The 11,291-nt window shown below is 45.2% G+C and overlaps 1 protein-coding gene across 3 annotated transcripts in view; it reads right to left on the bottom strand.

Annotated features, from left to right (window-relative positions):
- Positions 1-406: 406 nt before the first annotated feature.
- The window catches only part of Tnfrsf11a (TNF receptor superfamily member 11a), a 67,560-nt gene continuing 56,675 nt past the window's right edge, over positions 407-11,291 (bottom strand). For all 3 annotated transcript variants that reach the window (XM_028883383.2, XM_037211021.1, XM_028883384.2), the window contains exon 10: positions 407-2,867. In XM_028883383.2, the coding sequence (XP_028739216.1) occupies positions 2,521-2,867 (347 nt within the window). In that variant the 3' untranslated portion in view covers positions 407-2,520. The remainder of the gene's footprint in view (positions 2,868-11,291) is intronic.

The raw sequence follows: 11,291 nt of genomic DNA, 5'->3' as shown, positions 1-11,291 counted from the left end.
CTACATGAGGTTGACTCAGTCTAGGAGAGAAACAGAGCCAGACAGTGGTGGCACACACCTTTAATCCCAGTACTTGGGAAGCATGCACGCCTTTAAGGTATATAAGGCATGAGGAGACAGGAACTAGAAACCTTTTGGGCTGAGGAACCTCATTCAGCTAGAGGCATATTGTTGGCTGAGGCTTTTCAGGTGAGGACTCAGGATTTCAGAGGATTCGTGGGGTTGGTGAGGTGACAGGTGGCTGTGGCCTGTTCCTTTGTCTCTCTGATCTTTCAGCATTTACCCCAATATCAGGCTCTGGGTTTTTTATTAAAACACCGATTTACGATTTGAGCAACAGGAGTGTGCCATCACACCTGGCTGGATCATAGTTTTTGTAATCTTTGTTTTAACAAGACATGAAAAATAATCTTTTATGAACAAATAAAGGTTTAATAGTCTCTTTACATTGAAATAATTTTTCATTATATTGTTTATATTTGTCACAAACATTTTGACTACACACATGCATATATCTGTCTTCATTATGTATTTCCTATCATTTGATTGGCTTTGAACCAATATAACATTAGCAGGTATCAATGTGGGGAACCGTGTTACCCCCCCCAAAGTAGATTCTTAATGCCGTTGGCACTTTTGATTTTAGGGGTTCAAGGTACTTTAACTTCCCTGAAGCATCCTTTTGATATCTCGGGTTGGATAATGATGTTAAACTGTCATTATTGGCTTCGTTGGGGGGGGGGAACGGAAGTACAAAGGTGACGTGGGTGCAGAGAGGTGACGACAGTCATGGTGGATGTGGGTTTACCTCTGCATCCTACTTTGTGGAGTTTATTTGATACATCCCATACCAAAAGGTACAATGGTTTTGTTGACTTTAGTAGCATCTCTCTTTGGAAGGATACTAACAGAACTCCATCGCTGCATCATTTCAGCACTGCAGTTATTTCCTGCAGTTCTTTATGCTAGTGAAAGAGCTCTGTAAATCACAGAGCCATTCTCCACTTTTGCATTAAAAATCACAGTCAGCTGCTGTGACCCCAGGGAGACTGCAGTCGGGAGGAGGAACCCAGTGACAGATGGGCCTTCTGCTCAGCTGGGAATTCATGGCTGTACAGTGACCATTATCAACATGCTTCTAACGCCCCAGATTACAAAACTGTGCAGTTTGCTTCAGTGACCCCGCTGTTCCTCAGGATCTGAGAGCCAGTACCCACGACAAAACCACCCAGTGGCCGCTTCCCGTCCTAAACTGCTTTCTTGCAAAAGGACCCAGGCCAAAAGAAAACCACCTGGAGGATAATTAATTTTCTTATATTCACATCATGGGAACTTGATTTGTAATTTACTTTGTGTGTGCATATGCACAAGTATGCAGTTGCCTGTGGAGGCCAGAGGGGGGCATGGGATCCCCTGGAGCTGGAGTTAAAAGTGGTTGTGAGCAGCCCAGGAGGGGCTGGGCATTGAACTCAGACTCTTTAGTCTTTTTCACCCAAACCCTCTCTCTAGATCCCCTGGTTTGCGATTTAAATGCATGAGCGAGACACACACACACACACTCACGCACTCACGCACTCACGCGCACGCACACGTACACACGCGCTCATGGAGGATTGTTTTTTACTTCCACAAGGCTGGATTACTCATGCACAATACTTGGGAAGGATGGAGGGTCTACTGCCTGAACACATTTCCGACATTCTTATGCAGAAAGGGATATGTCAACTTTATTCCTTCTTTCTGGAGATTCCCGGGCACCTTCTTTTTTTCTTTGGCCCCATGTCCTATTCACCTTTTCCATCTTTTCTAGACAGCTAATCATTTAACAATAAGAACGCCAAACCACAAAAGCTAGATTTCTTGAGATTTAGTGGCCAAGTATCTGTTACCCTGGCAAAAAACAAACAAACAAACAAAAAAGGTAGGAGGCAAGGCCACACCCTGAACTTAGTTCTCCAGGATCTATACAGGCTGGCAACCTTGCTTCTTGTTGTTGGGGGCGAGGCCTTCCTTCTTTTGAGAAAAATCGAGACACAGAATATTTCCAGAAAATAAAAGTCTCTCTGCTCATTTCTTGCACTTCACTGCCCAGCTTTACACATCTGGCCTTTTCTGAAAGTGCTTAGAGGACACTGGCAAAACCATCACCAGACCACTGTAGGGCGGAGTGCAAAATAATGTAAAGGAGACAGCACCTTCGGAATTGTCATGAAAACCCTTAAATAGTCAGGATAAAAAGAAAAAGGAGAAAGTATCGAGAAGCACACTACAAAAGCAAATGAAATATAAATACGGGGGTTGGGGTACAGACCTCAGTAAGGTAGGACACCAACACTGGAAGGGGGGGGGGGGGCAACTGAATGACACCGGGTGGTGGGAGTCAGGGGAGAGCGGCACAGGAGGAAGTGAGAGGTGGGCTCCACCACCAGCAGCCCGCACCTGTGATGAGGTGCGCAATGGCTAGCCACAACACATCTGTTTGCGGAAAGCCGCTGGTGCCCTGCGCCCAGGGCAAGCAGGTCATTCTGCGCACTGTCCCGACCCCCGGGTTCGGGGTGAGGCCTGCACCCCGCCCTGCTCCTGCACTGGCCGCGATGTCCCGTCCTTCGTCCTGGACGTGCCTTGCTCCTGCAGCCCTGCCCCCGTGGCGTGCGTGTCGGGGAAGCGCGGAGCCGTGCCCGCAAAGGAGTCTCTGCTCGCCACCGTCTCCTCCTGCACCGGGCGGCCCACCGGCTCCGGCTCCGGCTCCGCAGGGCCCGGGCCTTCCTGCGAGGTCTGGCTGACGTACACCACAATGATGTCGCCCTTGAAGTTCATCACCTGCCCGCTGGAGATGAACGTGGAATTGCTGTTTCCCGTCACGTTCCCTACAAGGGACAGAGCATAGAGAAGCTGCATCAGGGACTACAGGATGGCATTTGGAAAGCTTGGATCACCTTAGCGGGCCCCCTGAGGCAGCAGGGGCGCGGGAGGAAAAAGGGAAGAGATGATAAGGATGCAAGCCTATGGGTCGTTCTTGTGTTTCATCTTCTCATACCTCACGGGGATCCCACACAACTCCAGACACGGGCAGGAGAACCCACCTGGATTCTGGAATCTAGGAATCGGTTGGAGAGAAGCGGAAAGGAAGAGCAGGAAGAAAGCTTATGGGGTGGGGATGGAATAATAGCAGAGGAAAAGAGAGGAGAGGGAAGGGAAGGCAGAGGGAGGATGTCAGCAGGTCGGAGTACAGGCAGCAGCCCAGTCACTAGGGTAACTGAGGCATCGCCTTCACACCCCCTTCCAAACGGGTCTTGATGTCTCAGCCCTGCAGGATGGCCATGGAGCTAGCTAGGTGGGGTCAGAGTTTAGTGGATGTTAACAAAGTTCAGTTTTTCCCCTTTAAAGGGGTAGGGGGCACAGCAGTTCTATCATTCCTTGGTGGATAACTGGAAGTAATCAGTCTTAGATTAATAACAACTTCTGGCAAGCAGGAAGTCTAACAGACTCCAGGAACCTGTTTCCTTTTATTATTCTTTCATTTAAAGATCCAATTCCCAGAAATCTCCTAGGTGGAAAATAACTGCCCAAGCCCCCAGCATTCAGCATCACAAACAGAACCTTTTGGTCTGTTCAGGGGATGTGAAAGTGGTCTCTCACCAGGTCTCCAGCACTCACCATTCACACCTATCTTCTGTTGTGAACCAGCTCAACAGTAATTATACAAATACGATGAAGTTTGCATCACCCTCCCGGAATGAAGTTTCCCCAAATTTAGAAGGTCTTTTTTAGATAGTGAGTATTGTGCTGTGGGCAGCCAGGAAACTCATTTAGCGTAGCCTTCCTCCTTCGGGTGGGGTACCTCCTGAGAAGCCAGTGTGGAGGCACAGTGACAAACAAGCCCATGGGAAGATAAAGATTTTAAATGTGAGCAACAAATCCAAAGACACAAGGTCTGTGGTTCCTGCTGTTCCCCCACAGGGTGGGTAGCTTTAGGAACTTATCCCCCCCCTACACACACACACACACACACACACACACACACACCACCACCACCACCAACAACAACAACAACAACAACATCAACACCAACACCAACACCAGGGAGCCTCGCTCGTGTTTCTGCCCCCCTGCTCACTCAGAAATGCACACTAAACAGACGTCATCTACGACTTTCTCTTGCACCTGTTGTCAGTCCTCTGTTTTTACCAGATAAACTCATGAGAGGAAAGTCAAGCAGGAAACCAAGGTGACACATACATGTCGTGAATGTTACACTCTAACTAAATGCACGCCATATGTATTTAATAAAATCGGTAATTGTGAGTTGCTTAGAAGTATGGTTTCCCTGGGTACAGTTGTTCTACTGTTTTATTATGACATCATTTGCCGCCTTTGTTCTTCGCCTCTCTAGCTAGTGCAGGACTGATTTATAATTCTGGATTTAATCTCATCTCTTCTTTCTGCTTGTCATACGTCATACTTAGATTTATCTGGTGGTGTCATGGTACATGGGATTTATTTATCATTTATATGTTTATCTTTCAACAAATCAGTGCAATGAGGCCACGTTGTTTATTTCTCCTTTGTCAGGGTCTCAGTTCATCTGAGCCCAGTAAAAACCTGAGCTTTCTTGTGTCATTCCACACACAAAAAAAGTGTAACACTTTGCATCTTGAGCATTTCACCTTAACAAATTTACCCTGATAGTAGTATCCTAAAAACCCTAATATACACTCTCGTGTTCCGTTTTTGTTTTCAGTGTGGAACTCAGTCCCTTTAGCTCACAGAACAATCATTTGCTTCATAGAATAATGAGTGTCATTCTTGGGAGGCATGGCTCAGGCAGAAGGAACAAACAAAGACCTTTAAATTGCTGACAGAGTTAAAAAAAAAAAAAAGTTACCTAGAAAGAGAAAGAGATTATCAATGTTATTTGTCAGTTTTTTGGGGGTTTTTGTTTGTTTGTTTTAATCAAAGGTTATGGACCAGCATGATGACTCAGGGTAAAAGCATTCTTCCAAGCCTGATGACCTGAGCTCAATCCTCAAATCCTGTGATGCAAGGAGAATACCAAATTGCCCTGAGAATTGTCCTCTGATGTCCACATTTACACGGTAGCATGTGTACATCCACCACATACATCACACACACACACACACACACACACACACACACACACACTACATAAAATAAAAATGTAAAGAAATGATTTATGACACAAACAATCTTTGATCAAGTTCACCAGGCGAACATTTGTGGGAATCAACTAGTACAGACTAAACTTAAAAAAAAAAAAAAAAAAATCCGAGGGCTAGAGAGATGGCTCAGCAGTTAAGGGTACTGGCTGCTCTTCCAGAGGACCCAGGTTCGGTGCCAGCACCCACAGGCAGCTCACAACAGTCTGTAACCCCAGTTCCAAGGCTTCTGACACCCTCACACAGACATACATGAAATAAAAATAATGAAGAGAAACTTTAAAACTTTAAAGAATCTTACTGATTTGCCAGTACGTAAAAGGCAGAAGAATGCCACTGTGGACGCGTCACCTGCACACCTGCCAGGGCCACAAGCACAGAAGACTTTGCTGCCATCACCACCTTGAGAGTCCTATTAATTTCTACACCAAGTGTACTGCATTTTTGTTCTTCAGTAGGCTCTCCTATTTATGTCAGTGGTCCCGAGATGCTGTGTGGTAAGACCACAGATGCTCTGATTTAATATCGCTGTTTTAGGCAGTAACATCTAATAAGATGGCCATATTTCAATATTGCACAAGTGTTTGCCAATCTAATTTTCTCTATGAGTGAACTAGACACTCAATAAGACAGTGGATTGTAGATATCGGTTGATAACCCCACTCTCTTATTCTCTGTCTTTCCCTGGGCTAGCCCCAAACTTTTTACACAGCTGAAGGTGCCCTTGAACTTCTGACCTTCAGCCTCCATCCTGTGTGCTGAGTGACAGGCTTGCTGTGGCCACAGGCGTGTACCACTATGCCTGGTTTTAGAGCGCTGTGCACTCAACCCGGGCTTTGTGCAAGCCGGGCAAGCACTGCCATCTGAGCTATGTCTCCAGCCCATTGCTCTTAGAACACAGACCGTAGATACGTTTTCCTGACGTTTAAGCCTCTTGCCACTTGCTGGAAAACTCTCAGGAACTTTCTGATGATGGAGAATTGAGTCTGCACCTCTGGGAATGGGTCTACAGTGTGCCAATCAGGTCTTCAATGTTTTGATACAATGTTTGGCTTAGTTTCTTTAAAGCAGTGAGAATGAAAGATTATTTCTGAAGATCTGAGTGCAGACACCTAGAGTTAGTTCCCCCATTCTTGCCCAGCCCTCTCATCTACTTCAAATCCAATGGCAAGATATTTTTAGCAACTCATTCTTTGAATAGTACCAAAGCTTTCAATAGTTTTTATAGCAATAATCCTCTTGCCTATCAAACTTACTATTTTTTGAAAGCAAATATAACAGTTAGGTCCTAAAGTACAATGAGATCAGCTCACACTCGCAGTCCTGGGAACATGCATGAGTTCTAGTAAGCATGGCCTTTCACTGGTGGGAGCAGGTGTGGTGTGTGGCGTGGTGTGTTTGTGTTGTGATTGTGTACAGGTGTCTATACATGACTATACATGTGTGTGCACATAAAGGACAGGTTGATGCTGGGTTCCAATTGCCTTGCTTTTCACATTGTTTTTGAAATGAGCTACCTCACTGAATGCAGACCTCATCAGTTTGGCCAGGCTGGCTTACCAATGAACTCCAGGGATCCTCTTGTTTCTCTCCCCTGCTGGCGTTGCCAGGGTTACTGATGTGTGCTGCTGCACCCTGTGTTTACATGTGTGCTGGGGATCTGGACTCAGGTCCTCATCCCTGTGCAACAAGTGCTTGCCAAGTGAACCGCCTCCCTAGCCCCTAAAGCCTGTGTCTCTTCAGAGGCCTGGTGCTTTTACAGAAGACTCATGAGTCCTCCAGGAATACAAGCAAAGTGAGGCCTGTCCTTCCCCTTGCCTGCCTTTCTCCTCCAGGGCTTCCTTCTCACATCTACTTTAGGCTGATTGTATTTATAATGAAAGATGGTGGGAAGCATGTGAGAGAAAGAATCAATGTCAGGGAAAACAGAAGCTTCCAGAGACAACTGGAAGGAGAAAACTGTCCCAGGTCTGGTATCTGTCACTTACTGCACATCCTATTCCTGCCTGTGGAAACTTCTGGACCTGGCTTGGCCCGGCCACTGCACCTCACTGAGCCAGAGTAGCCATTCACCCAGACTTGTGTTTCCTCTTATTCTATGGAGCAGCAAGCCCTTTCCAAGCAGAGCAATCAAATAAAATCCCTGCCACGGGCACCGATTTCAGAGGTGACGGCTTGGTGCTTTCAGCTTCACCATTGGATTATGGTTGCACTGCTTATTAGCTTCGTGATCCTGGATGAAGAACTTACTCCACAGGACTTCTGTAAGTAATTAAGATAATTCATGCAAAGTCCTTAGTACACGGTAAAGAAAAGCTCTCCGTGTGCGCACTGAATGTATGCATAGATAATATGTGGGTGGGTGCACATACGGAGGCCAGAGTCAAGTGCCTTCACACTCCACTTGATTTTATGAGACAGTATTTCTCACTGAGCCTGGAGCTCCCTGGTTGGACTGGCTGGACAGGGATCTCCTAGGGTCCAGCTGTCCCCACGTACCAGCACTAGGATTAGTCATACACTGCCACATACGGCTTTTTAAGTGAGTGCTGGGATCCACTTGACACTAGTAATGAGTGTGTGTCACTGACAGGACTGTAAGTTTTAGGTGGTCTCATTGCTGTCTGAATGCGATGGAGCTGGTAAAGAGTATTTGAAGGCTACTCAAAATTAGGACTTTAAAGCCTGAATGACGTGGGGAAATTTTATTACATTTAAAATGGGTTAGTTGACTTAACACTAATTTAATGGGACTTAGCTAGATAAACATGCAGATTATCACAACAGTGTTAAAAATGGCACCAAAACAATGGGAATAATGAACAAATGATCAGCTTCCTTCTAATTAGAAAGATGTTTACATTGTACTAAATCCATGCTTTACACAGAAGGCTCTTTCTATATTTCCTTTTAGAAAATGGCTTTCTCGGGCAGAGAGAATAGGTTGGTTCTGAGAAAACACTTGCTGACAGAATTTGCATTCTTAAGCAAGGGAACGCACTCCTTTCTTCTCAGAAGCATATTATGTTGTTTAAGATGTATATCATATGAATATTAAATCACAAGAGGCATGCCAGATAAGACTACCAAATTGTCATGGAGATTTCTCCATGAGGAGAACTAAAAATAAACACAAATAACCTCAAACATTTTCTGTTTCACCCATATGCTCCTCATGCGGCTTTCCTTTTTATGGCAATGCAAGTTCTGGTTCAAGCATTTGGGAGAAATTGAGCATGTGATACACGGGAAGGAAGTAATGTATAATAGTTCCATTCTGAATCATGCTAAGAATTATTTAGAGGTCTTATGGAGCAAACGCTTCCCAAACGTGGCCTATTGGCTCAGAACAGAAGATAGCACTAAAGAAAAATATGAACAAGTTTTTCTTTTTTCCACTTTCATATGTGTGTGTAGTATGTATGTGTATATGCATGTATTTGTATGTATGTGAGCACATATATACAGGTATGGGTGGGTGTGCATGTGTATAGGGTACGTGGAGGCTCGAGGTTGAAGCTGAGTCTCTGAGAAGGGTGATTGAGAATATCACTCTTCCACCTCGCTCACTGAGGCAGAGACTCTCAGTCAAATCCAGCGCTTGCTTACATGGCTAGTCTTGCTTGCTTTGGGGATCCTCTGTCTTTGCTTTCTGGACCTGGAATTACAAGCAGACTTCCACGTGAACCTGGTGTTTATGTGGGTCTGGGGATCTGAACTCTGGTTCTCACACTTGTGCTGATGTGTTTTAACCACTGAGACATCTAACAAGACCAACTTTTTCATATATTTTGAAATAATGTGTTGACTTTTAATATTAATGAATGCCAAATATTAGTGGCAAGTAAATTATTAAATGCCAATTTTAACTTGAAGCGTCAGGGCCCAATAACTCCTTATTATCTACTTTATGATACTGAGATCAAAGGGGAACTCAAGTTGGTGGCTGACATGTATTGACAGTGAGTGACATGAGAAACAGAGGGCTGTCCTTGACGCTGCAGGGAGGGAAAAGGAGCAAAATTTGAACAGGAAAACCTTTCCCCACCCTTTCAGGATGGAAATGTCTTTCCTAAAGTGGCTCAGGGATGGGGATGAAGATGAGAAAGGCCTGCAGCTATCTTCCTCCTCCAGTGCCCTGGGCACCTAGGACTCTGCTAGGGAGGGTCTGGACCAGTGGTTACAGCATCTTGACTTTGGTCTGCTCTTTCTGGTTCTTCTACCTGGTGCAGGTAGAAGTGTCCAGGATGGTCGGGGCCAGTTCTTCAGTCCCCTTCTCCCCTCATTTCCAAGAGCAGACCATAGACATGGGTGGCTGAGAATCCATTGGTAAACATAGAAATGATAATTTCCTGTTCATGTGTTTATTTTGTCTAAACAAATGAGCATATAAATAGATTTACATGAGACCAAGCCAACTTTGGAGATACTCAAAAGCAGAAAGGTGAGAAACTTATGAAAATTCCTAATGACTGCTTGTGGCTGCTGGCAATGTTAACCCTCACTGTTACCTTGACAGGAGAATTGCCTAGGACTCCAGATCACATCTCTGGATGTGCTGGTGGAAGCATCTCCAGAGTGGATTAACTGTGAGTGAAAGATCCTGAATGTGGGTAGCACCAACTCACGGTAGTGGGCGGGGCAGATGGAATAGATCGGAAAGGGAGAGAACCGTCAAGCTGTGGTCATGTGACGCAAACTGATCCACCCCACCACACTTCCCCAACATGCCAGACTGAGCCATGAGCCATAAACCTCCCCTCCTCTGAGCTGCTTCTGTCAGGTATTTGCATAGAAACATGAAAGACAACTAATGCGTTGCCGACGGGTTGCCTGCTGATAAAGGCTGTGATAGTTATCTAGGATTCTAGCATCACAGATTCAGCAGCCAGGCTGCAGAAGGACTTCACTTCTGAAATGATAGGTTCTTCTTACATTCCTTATCATCAGTCCATTCTTATTTTCAAAGCTCCAGACAGTCCCTAAAGGTTTGGTAGGAAAGAACATGGTACTGAAGTTTATCAAGAAGTGTTGGTGTCCTGTAAACAAGCAACCCGTTCCAGCTCAGAAATGGTTGAACGAAATGGATGATTTTGGAAGCTGAAGCCAAGTGACAGGTCAGCAGAACACACAGTAAACACAGCAGCTGTTATCTTTTCTCTAGAATATCAACTCACTAGCAGGACAGTGAACATTCTCCTAACTCCCTGTAGGAAGGTGTGCTGTCTGGACAGGATGGCCCCCATAGGCTTATATGTTTAAATGCCTGATTCCCAGTTAGTGGAACTATTTAAAGAAGAATTGGGAGGTGTGCCTTTCTTGAAGGAGGTGTGTCACTGGGAGTGGGCTTTGAGGTTTCAAAAGCCCAAGCCAGGCCCAACCTCTCTCTTGCTCTATTTCTGCCTCCTGCTTGTAGATCAGGATGCAAGCTCTCAGTTTCTGCTCTGGCATCGTGCCTGCTTGCCACCATGCTGATTATGGACTAACTCTGAAACCGTAAGCAAATCCCCAATGAAATGCTTCCTTGTATGAGTTGCCTTGGTCACGGTGTCTCATCACAGCACTAGAACAGTGACTAAGAGAGAAGCTGGTACCAGGGACTGAGGTATTGCCATGACGGGCCTGACCATGCTATTTAGAGGGTTGGTAACACTTGGAACTTTGGACTAGAAACTTGATTGAATGCTGTAACTGGGCTTAATGGGCTGTCTTGGTAGGAACGTGGGGACAGTAGTGTTGAGAGCAACTGAAGAGGTTTCAGATGATAACAACATCAGTGGCTAGGGCACAGACTATTCTCGTTGTATTGTGGCAAGGAATGTGGATGCTTTATGCCCTTGCCCTAAAAGTCTGCTGGAGACAAATTGGAAGAGCTTTAGGCTAATGTCATTAGCAGTGGAGCTTTCGAGACGGCCTAGTATTGACTGTGTCGTGTGGTTATTAACGGTCACTCTTATGCAAATCTATAATGAAAAAGAGCAAGCAAGGCAAAAAGAAATACAAAACATACAGTTTGAAAAGAAAAAGAGAACCAGGAAATGTAACATAACATAACGCTGGATCCCAGTCTTGTACTCAAGGAAATGAGAAGTTTAAAAGAAAGGCCAGATGCTT

This window comes from Peromyscus leucopus, chromosome 15 (genome assembly GCF_004664715.2).
Source record: "Peromyscus leucopus breed LL Stock chromosome 15, UCI_PerLeu_2.1, whole genome shotgun sequence".
Classification (NCBI taxonomy): Eukaryota; Metazoa; Chordata; class Mammalia; order Rodentia; family Cricetidae; genus Peromyscus; species Peromyscus leucopus.
Note: the sequence above shows the minus strand (reverse complement) of the source record. Positions and strands in the feature narration are given on the sequence as shown.